Below are 21,454 nucleotides of genomic sequence, written 5' to 3' on the forward strand. Positions count from 1 at the left end.
ATATACTTATATAGGTTACTGGTCTGCTCCAAAACCTCATGCTTGAGCTAATAGAGATCTGTGAATGGGACTTCAGACCTAAGGGTGATTTATACAAAATATATACAAACATAGCAGATTTACAAACTGACCATGATGCTGACATGATACTGACCATGATGACCATCTGTCCATGTCGGTATCATGATCAGTATCATGGTCAGTATCATGCCTCACTCTATCATCATCAAAATAAAATAAACATCCATAGCCACTTGGACCAAATAGACAGACACCTTTCCCCAGACATTTATTGGTGACACATAATAATTAATGCATATTGACAGGACTGTAATAATAAATAATGTTGAAAGACGTGATGTAGCTGGGGTCTGCCGTTTTAAAGTTCGACATCAAGCCGTCCCCGACGTGGCGTGACTCAGTCCTCTGAAGTACGTCATCTCCCTCTCGCTCATCAGCTCAAAGTGGAGAGGCTGCTGGCAGAAGTCACATTCTCCCGACGAGTGAGGCCTCAGCTCCAAACCCACCTCTGTCCAGGTCTTTACCAGTCGCTCTGCGGAGAGGTGGGAGAGGATGGATGCAAATCAGGACACAGAACAAGTCTCCTATGTGGTGGTATGATGTTGTTGCTTGTTTGGCAGCAGCTTAGCTATTTCCAAAGCTCTTTCACTGTCTACCTTTATGTTTCTCTCCAGTTACATTTACAGATATGCTGCTCCCCAAATCTGTCATCTTTAAAAAATCTGAAAATGTTTGTCCTTTTCTAAGTGTATTTTAATTTAATTTGTTTTATTTAATGTTTTTTATCTTCTGATTTTACATTGCTGTGTTTTATCTCTTTAGTCTTCATGATTATATTGCTGCTCCTTTTGTTTCTTCTTTTTACCGTGTTCTGTGAAGCATTGTGTAACTGTTGTTTGGAAAAGCGCTATACAAACAAATCAATTCCTTATCATTACATACCGACAAAGTAGTGCATCATCTGCGGAGTGTGGTGTGGCGTGGGGGCGATGCGCAGCAGCTCCTCTCCCTTGGCCACCGTGGGGTAGTTGATGGCCTGGACGTAGATGTTGTGACGGGACATCATGATGTCACAGATCTCTGTGTTCTTCTCTGCGTCGGCCACCTGTCAAAACTCAAGAGTTACTACAGGGGGTCCTCCAAATCTTTGAGTGATAGAAAGTTTTTTTCTCCTTTTTTATATTAACCACTTGAACCCTAGTGTCCATATTCTGAGAGCTTTAGCCAAAAATAGCAGATCTATTGTGAGCTTGTACTGTAGATCGGCTATTTACGGCAAATAGGTTTGTTGTAGAGGGGAAAAAGAACAGACTAAGTACAGAGCGAAAGGTCAAGTTTATTAAGTATTGACGGTTCAAGTGGTTAAATATCTGAAAACACAAATGTCCATGAATCCAAAATACACTGATGATTCTGCAGTCAAACAATGAAACTATATGGGATCTATGAAAAGGTTGTGGGGGTCCCTGCTTCATCTCTCTCTCAACTAAGGGGTCGTTGGCCTGAAAACGTTGAAGACCCCTGACTCATTTAATTAGAAAGGGACAAGCGGGCCGGTGCTTCTTACCCTCACAGGGATGATGTGGGAGGGGCAGTGGACCACCGGCAGCCCCGAGTCCATCAGCATCTGTCGGAGCAGCTTGACGCTGCGCTGGTGCTTCCGGCGGAGGCTGCGGCCCTCCTCGCCCTTCAGGACCTGCACAGACTCCCTGGCCCCGGCCAGCAGCATGGGAGGCAGCGAGGTGGTGAAGATGAAGCCCGCCGCATACGAGCGCACCGCGTCCACCAGGGCGGCGGTGCTGGCTATGTAGCCGCCCACGCAGCCAAAGGCCTTGCCTGGAGGAGGAGACAAGAGTCCCATGTGTTAAGGGTTGAGTACAAAAGACCCCAATGTAAACGAGCCATTAGTTCTTGGGTTTTAAAGGGATATTTCACTTTCAAATCAGGTCTTATCAGGCTTTTATGAACACCCTGAACAGTTTTTAATTTACTTCATTAAATATTTAGATATTTGATGTAAAAGCCATCAGTCCTCCTCCTCCAGGAGGAGGGCCCCATACACACCCATAGTAACATCAAACTCCATTTTAACCATGATAGATTCATTAAAAACACCCATTATTTTTTCTAGTAACTCATACTACCCTCCTAATATTTGAGCAGGCCGTGTTTTTTTTATATAACTTTTTTCATCTATTTTAAACAATTTTTATTGTATTTAACTGTTTCCATTTTCCCAAAGAATTATTAAAAATAAATGAAAAGGGTTATCAAAAAAAATACGGCCTGCTCACATATCAATGTGTGTGTGTGTGTGTGTGTGTGTGCGTGCGTGTGTGTGTCAAACCCTTAAACAGACAATATTTAATTCCCGCACATAATACCTGAAAATTATAAAAATCTTAAAAAAAAAAACAGGCTATTTCCTAGCAAACTATAAATACACTTCTGTGACACAAGTACCCTATGTTTGGGAAACACTAGATACTGCTTTTGACAGATACGACAGTAGTCTCTGTGTTGGAAAGCTTTCACCTGATGAGTGAAGTGAATCCAACTTACCGAGTGTTCCGGAGACGATGTCCATCTTGTGCATGACTCCGTCCCTGTCCCCGATGCCTCCTCCTCTGGGCCCGTACAGGCCCACAGCGTGCACCTCGTCCACGAAGGTGATGGCACCAAACTCATGGGCCACGTCACACATCTCCTCCAGAGGACACACAGCTCCTACAGGGCAAGAGCAGTGTCAACTCACTTATTAAAGCCATTCAGACCGGGTACGCATTATTGCGTATTATTATTGAATGCTTTAAAGGAAAACTTTGTGTTTTTACAACAAGGGTTCATATTTTAGATTGTAATTAGAGAAAAGAAAAAGTGAGTGTTAAAATGTTTTCATTTGCTTCGTTCTATTGTTTTATTGCATTTACAGTGCTAAAATGTGGGGCATGCGTACGCATGGGGGCATGCGTACAAGTGGCTAAATATGTCTTTTTAGACACAATAAGCCAGCAGTTTCTTTATTGCTATTTCCAGTAACACTTCTAGCCCCCATAAGTCACATCCAACCATGAAAGGTTGCGTTGTATCTTGGGAAAGGGCTTATTCTGTGTAAAATGACATATTTAGCCACTTGTACACATGCCCCCAACCACTGAAATAAGAATCTCTAAAACAATAGAAAGAAAGAAATTAAATAATTTTAACACTCGTCTTTTATAGTCTATCTAAAAATATTACAATCTAAAATATGAACCCTTGTTGTAAAAAACTAAAGTTGTCCTTTAACTGTTGAAAAATAACAGATATACAAGCGCGGTGCCGCGCTGTGAGCATACATGTAGGAAAGAGACCTATGACAGAATGATTTATTTCAACAACACGTTTTGGGGGACATTGTGAACCTACCATCCATTGAATGCACCGTCTCAAAGGCCACGATCTTTGGAGTGGAGGGGTCCGACTTCTCCAGCAGCTCTCGAAGGTGGCCCACGTCATTGTGACGGAAGATGAACTTCTTGACTCCGCTGTTTCTTATGCCCTGGATCATGGAAGCATGGTTCCCTGCGTCAGAGTAGACTTCACAACCTGGCAGAGGAAGACGCATACAACACGGGACACAATGCTTATCTTGAGGACAATCACAGAAAACGCGGGGAATTGTTGATTAAGCAGTTCAGTGAGCACTATAAATGAGCACTGTTGCTCTCAGGCAGAGACTATATGCATATTTCATCTTTTTATGTTTTTCTTTTCATAAATGAATGCCTTATATTTGATCTTGTTGTATGACAGTGTCTGTCTGTGGGTTTTATAAATATTTCACCAATGAAAAGTATTAACAAGAGCTTGTGACCAAATAATAACTACATTGGATACATTGAAATACAGGTTATTTTTATCCATTTCCTGAAAAGTTAGTTTTAGATTTATTATTATTATTATTATTATTATTTTTTTAGATAAACCACTTGAACCCTAGCGTCTATATTCTGAGAACTTTAGCCAAAAATAGCAGATCTACAAGCTCAAAACGCCTCGCGCTGCGAGGCGTTTTGAGCTTGTAGGTCGGCTATTTTTGGCAAAGAGCTTTGGTGTAGAGGGGAAAATGAGCAGACTAAGTACAGAGTGAAAGGTCAAGTTTATTAAGTATTGACGGTTCAAGTGGTTAAATTAAATATCTGAAAGAACGAATTGACATGAATCCAAAATACACTGATGATTTTCCTGTCAAACAATGAAACTATATGGAATCTATGAACAGGTTGTGGGGGTCCCTGCTTCATCTCTCTCTCAGCTAAGGGGTCCTTGGCCTGAAAACGTTGTCCTACCTGGAAGCATCTTGGCCAGGGTGAACAGCGTGGAATCGTTGGCCACAAAGCAGGAGGTGAAGAGCAGAGCTGCGTCTTTGCCGTGCAGGTCAGCCAGCTCGTACTCCAGGTCCACGTGGAACTTGCTCGTCCCCGAGATGTTGCGCGTTCCTCCCGCACCGGCCCCGTGCTTTCGTAACGTGTCCCTTGAAGGAGACAAAAACAAAATAAAGAATATTTAGACACCTACCCCTGACATCAGCAGGTGTGCATAGTAAAATCTTCAGTGTTTAGATCTCAGATCCGCCTTTAAACCATGCCATTTCACATTAAAGCCTAGGAGAAATTACCAATAAAAGGTGACTAGATACTAGTGTCCGCCTTTAAAAGGTGCTGGTCAGAGGGCTTTTTGGGGCTGAGCGGAGTGCTTTCAGTGCTTTGAGAATAGTTTAACGTTTTCAGAAATGCATGAGGGCTTGAGTGCAAAGGGCGTACGTGACATTTAATTTTTTTTCACAGGACAGCTTTTCATTGATTGTAATAATTTAATTAAAAACAACATTAAAAAAGTATATATTAAAATACATTCATTGACGCCTAATCTGTATTAAAGTATAGATTGCTTAAGCATATTGTTTTTAATTAAATAATTACAATCAATGGAAAGCTGTCCTGTGAAAACTGTGAAAATGTCACTTACGCCCTTTGCGCTCCATGCAAGCCCTCGTTATGATGTGAATTAAATCAAAAGCACTCTAGGCAGCACCTTTTCTTCATGAAGAGGCGGACAGTGAGACCCTTATCTCATAGTTAAATGAGAAACCTCGTATCTCCAAGTTTCACATTTTTAGGTTTTTTCGCGAAGTAAAGCCCTGCTTCATCAGACAAGGCTGTCGCACAAAAGTAGTGAAAACAGCCGATCTACAAGCATACAACGCCTCGCGGTGCGAGGCGTTGTGTGCTTGTAGATCGGCTGTTTTCACTAGTTTAGTTCCTTTTTTTTAAATGATAAAAAAACGAACGGTTTTGGACATACAAGGTTTCCACCCGACAGCGACGAATTGATACTCACATGATCTTGTTGGTGACTCTGTCGTGGCGGCTCATGCCCAGGTAGTCGTTGCTGCACCACACGGACACGTCTTTCTTGGCGTGGAGAGACTGGGAGTAGTCGTCAGCCATGGGGAATGTCGTCGCGTGCCTGTTCACCGTTTTGAACACCCTGTATGTGTGGTCCTTCTTCTTGCCTTCGATTTTCTTCTCAAAAAACCTGTCATACTGGAAGGTAGCTTCTGTCCCATACATATAGGAAGAGACAAAAATGCTTGGTTTTTAGTAGTTGCAACGCGTTGTGAGTATGTACAAAATTGTGAGTTGGACAAAGTTGTACGTCGTTGTACAACTTTTCGCAACTTTTCATCTATTCACGTTATTTTCACATGAAACGTTTTCGCGGTTCTCGCTTATTTGATTAATTGAAAAAGTATTGATTGAATGACTACGAAAAAAGTATAGACGGCTGCAGTCCTACTGGTGTTTTACACTGACAATAGCAGTTCTACAAAATGACAACGTATCAGGCTTGAGCTGACTGTTTGGTCAAACAACTTCATCCATCATATGTGACCCAGCATAGCAGAGGGGCAGTCATTTCGGAAAGCACAGCTTTAGACCAGCCCTGAAATTACTTCTTTTTTTTTTTTCTAAAATGTGATAAAGCCACAAAAGCATTTCATAAATATCAGGCTACATTTCACTTAAACGCCAGAGCTTAACTCTGCATGTAAATAAGACTTTTTTAAATTAATGTGAAGAGAAACCTCACATTTTGCAGGTTACATTTCATCTAAAAGGCTGAATTTCTCAGATCTAGTATTTCTGCATGGCATAACTCTATAAGCCATATCTACAAAACTGTTTGGTCAATCTTCACAACCAATATATCATTTTGTAGCTATGATTCCCAGCTTTCAAATGAAATGAAAAAATGAAAATGAAAAATAAAAAAATAAAAAAATCAATGACTAGCCCTCAGCTGTGTTCGGACACATATCGTCGTTGTCGGGTGGAGACCTTGTATGTCCAAAACTGTTTGTTTTGTATTTATCCTTTTAAAAATGATTTAAACTAGTGAAAACAGACGATCTACAAGCACACAACGCCTCGCGGTGCGAGGCGTTGTGTGCTTGTAGATTGGCTGTTTTCACTACTTTTGTGCATAATATGCACAAAATGATGAAGCAGTGCTTCACTTTGCGAAAAGATTTACAAATTTGAAACTTGGAGATACGAGGTTTCTGCCCGACAGTGACGATATCCATGTGTTGTTGCTTTCACAGAGAGGCTATACGGCTCATCATGAATAACAGTGATGTTTGTTTAGCGGTCTGTTCTCACCGTGAGGCAGGTTGTCCAGCAGCGAATGAGACACTTTGGGAGCTGCCGGCTGGAGCAGACTTTTCTGTGTCCTCGCGTTGAGCTTGTCCGCTTCGATCAGCTCCATTACAGACGATTCCACCTGTATTTTCTCTGCTATAAAACAAATGGGGTAAAGGTTGTGGACATTACTTTCTACATTATGCGTGTGTGTGTTTGCCAGCGCTTGGAACCATGTTTGCAATGCATTATTTAGGAGGAGTCATCGTGGATGGATGCTCAAAACAGTTACATTTCACACACACTCATAACTGACCCAACGACCTACAGCTACGCTGTTGTAACACAGATAGATTACATCAGGGGTCTTCAACAGGGGGTCCGGGACCCCTAGGGGGTCCTCAGAGTTACAACAGGGGGTCCTCCAAATCTTTGCGTGATAGAAACTTTTTTTTTCTTCTAAGTACAGAGTCAAAGGTAAAGTTTATTAAAGGGGAAGACCACCTATTTTCAATATTGAACTATGTCACTAATATAACTTAGAGGAGTTTTTGTGAAAAACAAAAAAAAGTTCCCCCTCTTCTTTGTTGCCTAGAACTGGAGGATCGATTTTGGGGTTTGTATTGCAAATCACAATGTGATGACATCACACCGTTGTACTTTAACCCATTTGTAGCCGATCCCGAGAATACTCGTGAAAAATACTCGAGTACTCGGAGTGCCGATCCCGAGTATACTCGCGCTATATACTGGCAAGCTGGCAAGCTTACCGTACGGTCCGTTGGAAAGTGCTGGCACGATTGGACTCGCCGATTCATCATCATCGCGGATCCACGTGCACACAATAGTGATTCCTTAACATGGTAGCCGACGGTCTATCTCATCTTTAATGTCCATTTTCCCCAAAAAACACTTTTGAAGCCAAGGATGGCATTGGATTCTCGCTATAATAACACAAGCTGAAAGGGAACGATCCGCCATTACTGCAACCGCATGGGACGATGATCACTTCCGGTGAATGACGTCATGACGTCAAAAAGGAAATGTTTGTGCAATAGACTTCTGGCCTTCAAAATAAGAGACTGGCCACGGACGGAGCAGGCGAACGGCGCGCTGGACATTTAACCCATTAAGTTAAAATACAAACCCCAAAATCAATCCTTCAGTTCTAGGCAACACAGAAGAGGGGGAACTTTTTTTTTTCTCCACAAAACTCCTCTAAGGTATATTAATGACATAGTTCAATATTGAAAATGGGTGGTCTTCCCCTTTAAGTATTGACGGTTCAAGTGTTTAAATATCTGAAAACACAAATTGACATGAATCCAAAATACACCGATGATCGTGCCGTCAAACGATGAAACTATATGGAATCTATGGGTTGTGGGGGTCCCTGCTTCATCTCTTTCTCGACTAAGGGGTCCTTGGCCTGAAAACGTTGAAGACCCCTGCATTACATAACATAACATACTTAACGGACAAGTTCACACCACAGTTACGGGTCGGTATGTCAGCCAGCTGTGGGCGGGGCTTACTTGTGCACACGGCGTTGTGGACGTCCTCCTGCAGCTCCCGGCTGCTCACCACCGGGCACACGCCCGCTTGGCTGCTGGCGTCGCTCTGCACCTTCTCAGCAGCCAGAAACGGGCATTTGGAGCCTGGCTTTGGGCCCGAAGAGGGCATGGGGTGGCCACGGGGGGGCAAAACGACCGGACATTTTGGATCTATTGAACAATGGGCAGAAGCTTCGATTGTAAAAAAAAAGATCAAATTATACCAGGTTTGACAGTATATCACTGTAATTACAATATAATCACTCAAATTACATCTGGCCATCTTTTTTGAGCTCCAGGGTTCCCACACATCTTTTCCAATGCATTTCCAAAACTTTTCCAAAACGTTTCCAGAATATTTAACCCAATTTCCAGGACTATATTGTCGTTGTCGGGTGGAAACCTCGTATCTCCAAGTTTAAAACGTGTACGTTCTTTCGCAAAGTAAAGCCCTGCTTCATCATACAAGGCCGTCGCACAAAAGTAGTGAAAACAGCAGATCTACAAGCACACAACGCGGCGTTGTGTGCTTGTAGATCGGCTGTTTTCACTAGTTTAAATCATTTTTAAAATGATAAATGCAAATGAATGGTTTTGGACATACAAGGTTTTCACCCGACAACAACGATATAACAATAATTCAGCGCAATAACGTGTTGCTTACTACTATGTGCAATGCCCAAAGACAGGCATAGCAAAAATAAAAGTAGCAATTTTTTTCCCGGACTTTCCAGGACCCTTGATCAATTTCAAAACGTTTCCAGTACTGGAAAAATATTTTTCTAATTACAAAATATTTCCAGGAATTTCATGACCGTGGGAACCCTGGAGCTCTCATATTTAAAAACATTCAAACACTTTTAACCCATTCAGGCCTAGGATTATTGACTGCTTTAACCATTGAAAAATAGCAGATATACAAGCTCACAGCGCGGCACCGAGTGCCGCGCTGCGAGCTTGTAGATCTGCTATTTTTGAAAAATCATGATTTTTTTTTGGCAAGTCTTTGAATATATCTATTTAAATGCGAACATTTGTAAATCAGATATTTGCTTCTGGGGGGTCCCTGGAACAACATATTTTGAGATGGGGGTCCGTGGCTAAATACCTGTAATTTTGGGGGTCCTTGACATGAAAAAGTTTGACAACCACTGATTTAGAGGAAGGATTTAGAAGTCGACTTGCACACATTTTCACGATTTTTCAAAAATAGCAGATCTACAAGCTCGCAGCGCGGCACTCGGTGCCGCGCTGTGAGCTTGTATATCTGCTATTTTTCTAAGGTTAAAGCATACAATAATGGTTAAAGTGGTTAAAATCTAACGCGACTCTCATGGGTAAAGAGCCTCCTTTTTCAACCGACCTTCGTCTCTGGGAGGGTCTCTGGACACGGAGGCTGAAGATGAGATCCCTCTGGCCACTAGGGGTCTGGAGGCCAGGTCCATCATCACAGGGCACTTCTGGGCACAGCCCAGCAGCGACGACTTCCCAGCCAGCTGCAGGAACGCGCTGGGAACCAACGTCAGGAAAGGACACCGGCGAATCACCGTTTCCATCGCTATTGATCTACAGGAGGAAGAAGGAGAGAGTTAATTTAGGATGGGTTGAGAAGGAGATTTTAGAAGAGGCACGCTTGGAGTGGTCTGACTGATAACGGATCCCGATGAGTGGTAAAGTATTTATATGAGTGCGTGCATGGTCTCAGGACGGTAGGGCATTCATCACCACTACAGAATTTATTTTGAATAGCTGTCGACGGTGTCTCAGATACAACCAGTAAGGGGTTACATAATGTCAAACCTGTCCTGGGCTGGGTGTATGTGCAGTGTAATTTAAGGAGTCATGACTCATGTTTGTTTGAACGTCCCAAACTGAAGCTATTGATTTGTTTGACAACAATTACCCAATCGTTGGTGAAACCCCTAGTAGCGGGTTTGTTGTTTTCTCCTGTCTACAGCAGTCTATCACTCAAGGTTAAATTACATAATAATGTCACTGTCAGGCAGCAGAAACCTCGTATCTCCAAGTTTCAAAATTGAATTTTTTTTTCGCAAAGCAAAGCCCTGTTTCATCATACAAGGCCGTCGCACAAAAGTAGTGAAAACAGCAGATCTACAAGCACACAACGCCTCGCACCGCAAGGCGTTGAGTGCTTGTAGATCGGCTATTTTCACTAGTTTAAATCGTTTTTAAAACGATGAATACAAAACAAACAGTTTTGGACTTACAAGGTTTCTACCCGACAACGACGATATGAAATGACAAGGACATGCAAATCTGTAACAGAGACAGTTTAACCAAAAACTATCCTGAGCCTCCCATTGGAAACCGTTGTTACCTGAACACGCCCCATTCCACCTTGACTGCACAGCAGAAGATCGCCTGGCGAAACATGACTGAGTAATATACAGAACTAACGTATGGCATCATGTACTGTACAGTACAGTATACTGAGCTAACATACAGTACCACTATGGACACAGTATGGACACTGAAACCAGAGAGAATGTCGATGTTCAAAGCAACCTCCCCGAGGGAGTGTGTCTGTAGTCAGCTGCCCTTGACAAGCAGAAGAAGGGAAGGCCACTTGAGGGGCTGTCATGCAACGGAGGAGATGGAAAACAGACCCCCGCCATACTTCATAAGACAAAGAAGAGGCAAAACCATCTGTTTTCTATTGAAACAGAACAGATACATTAAGCTATAACATCCTTAACCCCCCCCACCACCACCACCCCTACACTAACCCGAACGCACTCCTCCCACTCTACAAAAATACAGCTCAGAGGTGCACGGGAGGGCAGAGCTGTTATCACTGCACACGCGCGCGAGCACACATGCACGCACGCGCACACGCCCGCGGCAGTGGCTCAGGGGTAGAGTTGCCATCTTAGACCACAAAGGGTTCCTGAAGGGTTCTCAGTTCAACCCCGGGCTCCCCCAGAGTTAGTGTCGAAGAGTCCTTGAGCAAGACTCTGAACCCCTAGTAGCTCCCTGTGAGCAGGTTGGTTCCCCTTGCATGGTTTCCTCCCCTATTGGTGTTTGAATGTAATGCACAATATCTGTAAGGCACCTTGGATAAAGGTGCTATATAAATGCACCATTTACACACACACACACACACACACACACACACACACACACACACACACACACACACACACACACACACACACACACACACACACACACACACACACACACACACACACACACACACACACACACACTCTTCTATTCAATTGATGAATTGGATACATATGACCACAATGGAAACAAGGCCCCAGGACTTTTTTGTGTTATCCTTTTAACTCAAATGTCTGACTGTGCCTTGTGCTGTTTACATTTCTGTCTAATAAAATATTCAATCAATCAATCAATCAATGGAGCTATCTACAGTACATAACTACTAGGTGAATTTCCATAAACTACCAGGTGTGTGGAAAATGGCATAAGTGACGACCTCAATGAGGCCTTGCTCTTGTCCCTGGGAGAAAGGTCAGAGTCAGCAGTCAGCTGAGCTCACAGCTATAAATGGTAATCACACACAAATGGATTGTCAATATACTACAGCTGGGCCATATAGCTTCCATAAAAAACAAAATGGATTATTTTAATTGCAGTTTTGGCTTGTAGATCTGCACATTTTGACCATGTTGTAAAAAAAGGTAAAGGTAAAAAAAAAGGTGTGATTAAAAGCAGGTAGGACATTTTTGCCATATCAAGACATTCTGATATGCAAAATCCCTCCCTGATGATGTTTCATATCATATCAATTATAGGCCAATATTGCTATATTGCCCAACCTGCCAGCACTTATACAATGTACTCACATTCTCTGGATAATCATGTATAATCATCAACAAAACCTGAGTATAATGGATTAGTTCCAGTAACTAAATGAAACAAAGACCATAACAAAACAAAAAAAAGAAAAAAAAAAGAAAAGAAAAATCATTAATACACACACACACACACACACACACACACACACACACACACACACACACACACACACACACACACACACACACACACACACACACACACACACACACACAATTAAATGAATTAATCAAACCCAGTTTTAGGTCAGCATGAACACTGAAGCCGAGGCGAGGGATTAACAGAAAATTACAATTAAATAAATACACAATTTATCTTCATTATGATGATAAAGTTAAACTCAAAGTCACAATATTAGGTTTAGCTGACTGGTGTAGGCGGGCTTGTGTGTGTTAGCAAGCTCACCACTGATACTGATGGCTCTGTCACTTGAGCATGGCTATTACATAATAATAATATGCATCCCCTCTCTCCCAGAACACTGAAAAACAATAATAGTAGCTGACCTGTTCTCCTCCTAGTTCTTCTGGTCTGTGGGTATTGATCTTTGATTCTTCAGGGCTGACCAGTGAATGATTCTTCCAGGTGGGAGTCAGTCAGTCAGTCAGTCAGTATGCCGGTGTCTGGCTAGCGCGGGGAGTGTCGTGTCTGGGTTGTGACGCACATGATGACGTAACTGAAGCATGTTTCACAACCAGGCTTACTCTAGAGCCCATAGCCAGGGGGTCGGCTCGTGCTGTGATTGGCTACTTGGTTGCCTAGCAAGCCCATGCCCTCATGGGGCCAGTGGCAGTGCTGCAGAGTGTGAGAGTGGAGGACACATGCAGTGGAGGGAAAACTGTAGCCTTCTCCCATTTTGTACTTTAGTAAAAGTACTAGTAAGACGCATCAGGGCGACAAGCGAAGTGATGTGAACATCAGGGATCTCCATATATGGGCATAATAGGGATTTGTTCCCCTGGCATCACAGGGATCTCCATATCTCCATATATGGGCATAAAATGGGATTTGTTCCCCCTGGCATCACAGGGATCTCTCTAAAAGGGCATCATTAATATTGATGACATCAGGGAACTCCACATATGGGCATAAAAGGGATTCTGTTAGTGACATCACAGTGAAGCCAGAGTGTGATGTCAGAGCGGCAAACCCATTCTGTTAAGAGTGGTTCCATTGACATCACAGTGACATCAGAGCATGATGTCAGAGTGGCAAACCCATAGACTGTAAAATGTTCCCGATCCCTCTGATTAGCTTTGTTATTATTAAGACAGACGGACACGGACAAGCTGTGACGTTTCTCATAGTAAACTGCGACCTTCGGACGCAATCAATACTGCAATCATTGCAATCATTGTAAAGATACTCTGTTAGTAAAAGTCCGGAATTCTAAATTGAATTGAGTAAAAGTACAAAATGATTGGCATCAAAATGCACTTAGTACCAAAAGTAAAAGTACTCATTGTGCAGAATGTCCCATTTCAGGTTTTCAAATGTATATAAATCTTTTGAAAATAGCAGATCAATATTGTTTTGTGCTTTAAGCGTCTTCAAATTACACCACAAACAGTCTGTTCTGCTGCTACCGGTCTACAGCTAACTTACGAAAGTGATTTATTTGAATATGTATGACCGGAAGAACTGACGTCAGCAGTGGTCTGACCAACAGCTAGAGCTAGCCAATCACAGCCTACCCGTCTCTCCAGGCCATGGGATTTAGATTACATGTGCACCACATGGTTGCCACGCCTGCCAACAGTCTCGTGATGAACTATACATAACCCAGTCTATGTACATAATCATCACAGATATGTGTTGTGCAATTCAATGTGGTTATGTCACTGGTAGTCTCGCGAGCCAGACTGTTTCCTCCCAAATGTATTTGTCTGGCTACGCGAGATTTTAGAAAGACTATTATGTAACTCTTGTCGCTCAAGGACAATAGGGAAATCAGGGCACCATGTTTTGGGGAAGTATGCACCAGTGGTAGGGCATTAACGAAAAAGTCGACAAGTCGACTCAGGGGACTTCATTACACAAGTCGACTCCCACCAGAGAAAGTCTGAAGTTGAAAAAACAAAACAAAAAAAACAACAACTTTCTATTGTGAAAATAGCAGATCTATATGCTCACAACGCCTCGCGTTGCGTGGCGTTGTGAGCATGTAGATCTGCTATTTTCACAATTTCTGTCTCTATATATTTGACAATTTGTCCAATGTTTAATTTGTCATTTTAGAGGTTTTAAAAAGTCCTTAAATTGGCACAGAAATGTGCAGATACCCTCTATACACTTAAACTTTATGTTAGTTTGTTTACAGTTGAGTGAGAAAACAATGTTTCACATTAAGTTAATCATCTGGGGACCCCCCAAAATAATTGGGCGGTCGTGTGTGATGTGATGACGTCATCAAACGATAAAGTCGACTTCAACTCAACTTTTTACTGAGTCGAGTCGACAATTCGTTAATGCCCTAACCAGGGGTGCCCAGTCTTCCAGAAGAGTGGGCACTAGAGGTGCCCAGTCTTCTGAGAGAAGTGGGCACTTTGGGGAGAGAGAAGATCAAGTTGCATGGGAGCCTTTCTAAAGAAAGAATTATAAGTAAAATTTCGTATGGAACATAGCTACGGTATATAGCGGGGGACCCTGCTTCATCCCTCTCTCACTTACGGGTTCCATTGGTCTGAAAAACAAAACAAAAACAACATACATTTACAAGCCCAAAATGCAACACAGTCACACTGACTCACACAACACATTCAGGTCAGCTTGTATATCGGCTATTTTCGGCAAAGAGATTTGGTGTAGATGGGAAAGACCAATCCAAGTACAGTTGTAATTCAAGTCTGTTTCTCTAAGAATAGAAGTTCTAAGTACCAACAACAAAGCTGCATGCCAGTAGTCAAAGGGAAAGCCTAAAAAATAGCCGAAAGTGTCGCGCTCCAGTGCGTCTTTATCATAAATAGAAATGCATGACAAACTTGTGCGAAACGCTTTCTGTGGTCACAAACCCTATAATTACCACTTTGGTGCCCAGATTGCCCTAGCGCCCAGTCTTCCGAGGTCTGGTGCCCTCTGTTTTGGCACCCACTCTTCCAAAGGTAGCCAGATTTCCTGGTGCCCATTCCGTTTTGGTGCCCAGATTTCCTAAGCGCCCAATCTTCCTGTTTCCTTTTTCAGGAACTCAGATTATCATAATCATAAAAATCATCATCATATTAATAACAGTCCTTAATAACAATTTAGGGAATGGAATTACACCAAAGATGAGAACTGACATGAACATGAAGGAACATGAGAAATACTTTAATACAGAAAAGTATGTTTAGCCAAAACAGCCCTAAAAGCATATGCACTTACATTTTGCATAAACATAAACAAATATAACAATATATTTAAAAACCGTATAAATAAACAGATCTGTTTAATAGCCTAGTGAGCTCACACATTTGCTATTTCATAGAAACTATAAAGAAAATATGGTCATTTTTTGAAAATAATTGCCCTAAATGCTCAAAATGGGGGGGCCAAGTTGAAAGTGGTTGGAAGAGTGTAGAAAACAAATAATTCTGGAAAATGTAGCCTTTCTGTTAATATCATCCAGCTGCTGAAACAAAACTAAAACATCTACACTTTAGGAACATGTCAGACTAGTCAGGAACATAATAGTAGAGGAAAAAATAGGCCAGAAGTTGACCATACCCCTACCCGGGGTAGAACAAAACGCGACATAGTTTTTTCATATCTTTAGGATGTCCCTTTCATGAAATGGATTGTCCCGAGTTTTGCTTTTACTGCAAAAGTCATGAAATTGATCCATGAAGGGACTCATCACATAAGCAAAAAAACGCCTATCCTGAAAGATGGAGTTCCAAGTCAAACCTTTGTCATTTTCTACCTGCAGGTTGTTTTCACCCCATACTTGCACAGAAGGTCTACAGGTAGTGTCCTTACATCCCAGAACAATCAGAATGCAAAAATATGGTTCTGTTTTGAATCTGCTGCCTTTTATATAAGGACCTTCTATAGGCGGAAATGACATTCCTAAGGAAAATTCCCCTGTAATCCTTCTATAAGGGGTAGTACAAACTATGACAAAGTTTTTTCATAACTTTTACTTGTCCTCTTCATGAAATGGTTGGTCAGTAGTTTTGCTTTTACTGCAAAAGTCATGAAATTGATCCATGAAGGGACTCACCACATAGGCAAAAAATACGCCTACCCTGAAAGATGGAGTTCCAAGTCAATCCTTTGTAATTTTCTATTGCTGGTTGTTTTTACCTCATTCTTGCACAGATGGTCTACAGGTAGCGTCCTTAAATCCCAAAATAATCAGAATGCAAAAAAGTGATTTACGAAGAAAGGGCAGAAATATCCCCACAAGTTAATCATACACCATTTCCACTTACTGGTAGGGAAGGAGCTGGAAACAAGGGCCTACTACAAACTTGATATCCCGGTATCAATAAGCTTTGGGCTTATCAAGCTTGTTATTAAGCATAGCGGCCCATGACATCATGTTTAAATAATCAAGACAAGAGGCGATTAATACATTGTTACAGTACTATTCATAATATATAGCCATTTAACACTTACTGCACACTAATGAATGATTTTCTAAAGATATTAAATGACAATATTTTTTACTTTTGTCAATTCTCATTCTCATAGACAAACTCAGACTCACAACAACTGGCCAATGCAAAAAGATACCAGTTCTGTTCAGAATCTCACATCTCACATCTTCCCACAAAATATTATAAAGCGCTCAACAGTGGGCTCGATAAAAGCCCATGGGTCAATAAGCAGGATCGATAAGGTGCTCATTATCAATACAAATTAACAAACTCCATTCAGATTGTCAATAGGGAATACACCAACAACCAAAATAAACCAGAAGAATATGTCATAAATAATATGCTTGTATTGTGAATCAGGAGTTTTTCTATATATGTGTGCCATTCTTACTGCATGCCAAATAATCAAACAGCAGCTTTTTCTCATTTTAATTTATTTCGTTTATTTCTTTTTCAATATTTTCATATCAACAACTAATTTGAGTGTGAGGGGGACTGACCAATTTGCAAAGCTGGTCAATGGATACAAAGCTGTGATCTCCCAAATTCAGACATAATTTTGTCAGGAGTTTGTTCGTGACGTAATCGGCTGTGTATCTATTGGTCAATGGCTGGTCAATGGATTAATTGAATTCAGTCTTACTATTTATGTTATGGTAATAAATATGGTATGATGGTATATATTATTATAATATAAACGGTAAGAAGGAATTCAGTTCCCAGTGGATTACAACCAAGGGCCACTACAATGCTCTACAGTCAAGGCTGGTCCACAAGGCACAAGCTGGTATAAAAGGATTGTGTCATTTCTTGTTTATTTTAGTTTACAGGCAATGTACTGTAAATACAGGAGCAATATTATGTACAACACAATCCCACAGAGAGACATTGAGGCACGTACTACTTTGACTGCAACAATCCTTATCATAGCAGTAGAGTTGGGTGAGGTCTCTTACTGCTTGGTGCAGGCTATTTTTTGAACAGGACAGGCTTTAGTGATGTATCCTTTAGCATCCAACCCTTCCCAACTGGATTCCACAAAAGGGGTTTGGGGACATGATTGTGGCACCATATACTGTACCAGTTTGGTACATAGCCTGTTGAACATTCAAAAATATCCTCAGTGGGAGGCAGGTGTGAGACTGGCATGTCTGTCGTTGATGCAAGAATACAACGGAGCTCATCAAGACTAGAACACACCTGGCCCTTTGCCTTCTTTTTTAGGCCATAGAGAGTGAGGGCATATTGTCTTGAACATCCTGAAGCCTCTGGTAGACTATCTGTCAAGCCAAAGGTTCTCAGACCCTGACCTAATTTATATGTACAGTACTATGGATATACTTGTGTTGCTCGCCTACTATGTCAGTCAACAACTCCTTGGAATAGCTGCCATTTTCATGCATGCTGGTCATGGGATAGACAACGATACATCCCAATGTCTGATATTACAAATACATTGGGAGTGGCTTTGTGTGAGAGTCTTCTAGCATGGCACGCATTGACTGGATGCAATGCAACAAGCAGCCTGTTCAGAATAAGCAATAATACAGCTTTCAACAAGCTGGCGAAGCACATTCATGAACTTCAGGATCTGAGAATCTTTGGCTTACTGCATGCCAAATAATCAAACATTGGTCAGTCTCCCTTACACTGCTCAAAATAGTTGTTGATTGAAAAAGAAATAAATGAAAATGAGAAAAGGCTGCTGATTATTTGGCATTAAGAATGGCGCACAAAGTGTAGTGTATTCTACTGAATATAGGCTTACATATATAATGTACTGCATTTAAGTCTGAATACCATAGACTGCTTATAGAACAATATGTTTGCTGCTTTTGAGGTGAAGAGAATTAGGCCTTGGGATGGGTGCATCTCTCCACTCCGACATGTCTCCTTTCCGACATGTCTGCATTCCGACACTAACCCTATCTCTACCCCTAACCCTAAACCTTAGGCCCATGGGAGTGTCGCCACTCCGACAATAAGAAGTCCATTTCGGAGTGGCGACATGTCGGAATGGAGAGAGCCCCCCCCCCCTTGGGATGTAGGGACACTACCTGTAGACCATCTGTGCAATATGAGATGAAACAACCAGCAGGTAGAAAATGACAAAGGATTGACTTGGAACTCCATCTTTCAGGGTAGGCTTTTTTATGGTGGGTACCTTTATGGATCAATTTCATGACTTCTGCAGTAAAAGTAAAACTACTGACCATCCATTTCATGAAGAGGACAAGTAAAAACACTGTCAGGGTTTGTACTACCCCTTATAGAAGATTATCTCCAGGATCACAGGGGATTCTTCCTTAGGAATGTCATTTCCGCCTATAGAAAGTCCTTATATTAAAGGCTGCAGATTCAAAACAGAACCATATTTTTGCATTCTGATTGTTCTGGGATGTAAGGACACTACTTGTAGACCATCTGTGCAAGTATGAGGTAAAAGCAACCTGCAGGTAGAAAATGACAAAGGATTGAATTGGAACCCCATCTTTCAGGGTAGGCGATTTTTGCCTACAGTATGTGGTGAGTCCCTTCATGGAACAATTTCATGACTTTGGCAGTAAAAGTAAAACTCGGGACAGTGCATTTCATGAAGGGGACATCCTAAAGATATGAAAAAACTATGTTGCGTTTTGTTCTACCCCTTATAGAAGATTATCACCAGACTTACAGGGGAACATTCCTTAGAAATGTAATTTCCGCCTATAGAAAGTCCTTATATAAAAGGCTGCAGATTCAAAACAGAACCATATTTTTGCATTCTGATTGTTCTGGGATGTAAGGACACTACCTGTGGACCATCTGTGCAAGTATGAGGTAAAAACAACCTGCAGGTAGAAAATGACAAAGGATTGACTTGGAACTCCATCTTTCAGGATAGGCGTTTTTTTGCCTATGTGATGAGTCCCTTCATGGATCAATTTCATGACTTTTGCAGTCAAAGTAAAACTTGGGACAATCCATTTCATGAAGGGGACATCCTAAAGATATGAAAAAACTATGTCGCGTTTTGTTCTACCCCGGGTAGGGGTACCTCAAAAACTAAGGCTCTTTTTTAGGATTTTTTCCTCCTCTATAACTAGATCTGTGAGTGCAAGACTGCGGGTGCAAAGCAAACTTCTTCCACAAGGTGGCAGCCTATGCATATCACAGCCAGCCTCCATAACGCAGCTTGTTGGGCAGGTAGACGCTGGTGAGGAAGTCGGGGGCGATGGCCATGAGGGACTGGATCTCAGCCTTGACTCCCTCCCTCTGCATCAGTTCCATCTGCAACAAGACAAGAGCAAACATGCACTCCGCTAGTCTCCAGAGATGCACCAGACAGACGACACGCATGTGACGCCCATGCACGGTGCGCCACGCAGAGCCAGGTGTTTTCTTATCTACAGCAGCTATTTCACAACAGAGCTGCTTGTATCTCTGTTTGTATCCTAAATACCAGGGAGCTAAGAGCCCTCTCACTCACTTTACACACACACAAACACACGCACGCATGCACGCACGCACGCACACACACACACCCACCACACACACACACACACACACATTCCTCAGTGGTGTGTCACACCTGTAACACATCTGTATGGTTAAAAAAGCTCAGGAGACACAGAGAGAGGGCTATGGTTTCCCAATTATTTGCGTGTGACAGCTTCTGGTGCAACAGGTTAAACTATTACAAAGAATTACACGCCATCGGAGGGCTTTTAAACGACACGCTATGGCAGGGCTTTTCATGCCCAGGGTTTGTCTCTGGCAGTCTACTGCCCATTTCTCTGTCAGCGTGGTCCGAGCAACAGTGCAACATATCCCATGTTTATCACCTTCCATCAACATCATCGACATTTTTGTTGATTCTTCCTATAAACATTTGAGATGAATGATTTAACTGTTTCTGGCATTGAACATTGGAACGTGTACCCGTATTTTCCGGACTATAAGGCGCACTTAAAAGCCTTTAATTTTCTCAAAAAACTACAGTGCGCCTTATAGTCCAGTGCGCCTTATATATGGATCATTCATTGACATTGACATTCCCTTTAGCACAGCTCCATCTGTTGGATGCATAAGCGTCTATTATGTGCGCCTTATAGTCAGGTGTGCCTTATATATGAAAACAGTTTGAAAATAGACCATTCATTGACAGTGCGCCTTATAGTCAGGTGCGCTTTATAGTCCAGAAAATACTGTAAATGAAAATTACTTGATTTCTGTTTGCCTTTTAAAACTCACGAAACCGAAGATTTCCCGCTGTACCGCCCTGCCATGCCCGAGCAACCCGAAGATTTAATTCGTTTGAATCATTATAAAACAATTAAAAGTATGATCGCAGTTAATCGCCGATTCAGACTCTTTAGACCCGCCTCCTAACTGTATCCGGACGCATTTCCTGTTTTAACCGGATCTAGGTTTCCGTATCCGGTCTGAGGCCGCGTCATAGCTCCGCTTCCATAGGTTTGCATGTAAACAAAGGAAGGAGCTGCACGGCCATAGAATGGTCTTTTTTCACGCGTTTTTTTTAATTTGGAAACTGTTATGAGTCTTTTACCCGCCTGGCATATGATCTGCGCACAGATCGTCTATATGTGCGCGAACGTGCCCACGCAGGACCATAGCGCACAGCTCGGCCTTTTACATTAGTTTTTATGTAAACAGTGGCAGATACAGCCTAACATGTCTTTTTCCAATGGGATTGTTTTATTCGAAAGCTGTGGTCGGGTCTACACGCCACCTACATGATACATGCACAGTGACAGATCGTGCGCGATGC

The 21,454-nt window shown here is 42.0% G+C and overlaps 3 protein-coding genes across 5 annotated transcripts in view; 1 reads left to right on the plus strand and 2 right to left on the minus strand.

Moving 5' to 3' along the window:
- Nucleotides 1-21,454, plus strand: part of LOC308291714 (peroxisome proliferator-activated receptor gamma-like) — a 163,466-nt gene that overhangs the window by 14,208 nt on the left and 127,804 nt on the right. The gene's annotated exons all lie outside the window — the stretch shown is intronic.
- Nucleotides 306-12,678, minus strand: LOC308292069 (5-aminolevulinate synthase, non-specific, mitochondrial-like). Of its 3 annotated transcripts, none has more exons than XM_080734297.1 (11): nucleotides 12,613-12,678; nucleotides 9,624-9,826; nucleotides 8,243-8,431; nucleotides 6,729-6,863; nucleotides 5,404-5,623; nucleotides 4,353-4,537; nucleotides 3,430-3,609; nucleotides 2,584-2,748; nucleotides 1,589-1,857; nucleotides 964-1,126; nucleotides 306-553 (listed from the first exon to the last, which is right to left on the minus strand). In XM_080734297.1, exons 2-11 carry the CDS (start codon nucleotides 9,814-9,816, stop codon nucleotides 393-395), a joined length of 1,860 nt encoding a protein of 619 aa, XP_080590423.1. In that variant the 5' UTR covers nucleotides 9,817-9,826; nucleotides 12,613-12,678; the 3' UTR covers nucleotides 306-392. The 3 variants fall into 3 exon arrangements, with proteins under 3 accessions (XP_080590423.1, XP_080590422.1, XP_080590421.1); XM_080734296.1 differs by lacking the exon at nucleotides 12,613-12,678 and adding an exon at nucleotides 10,599-10,825 and having other exon boundaries at nucleotides 5,404-5,620; XM_080734295.1 differs by lacking the exon at nucleotides 12,613-12,678 and adding an exon at nucleotides 10,599-10,825.
- Nucleotides 19,834-21,454, minus strand: part of spo11 (SPO11 initiator of meiotic double stranded breaks) — a gene marked incomplete at both ends in the record, with an annotated part of 36,102 nt that continues 34,481 nt past the window's right edge. Inside the window, one exon of the mRNA XM_080733908.1 lies at nucleotides 19,834-19,953. Coding sequence (XP_080590034.1) covers nucleotides 19,834-19,953 — 120 coding nt within the window. The remainder of the gene's footprint in view (nucleotides 19,954-21,454) is intronic.

Source organism: Nannobrachium achirus (genome assembly GCF_963921795.1).
Source record: "Nannobrachium achirus genome assembly, chromosome: 9".
Taxonomy (NCBI): Eukaryota; Metazoa; Chordata; class Actinopteri; order Myctophiformes; family Myctophidae; genus Nannobrachium; species Nannobrachium achirus.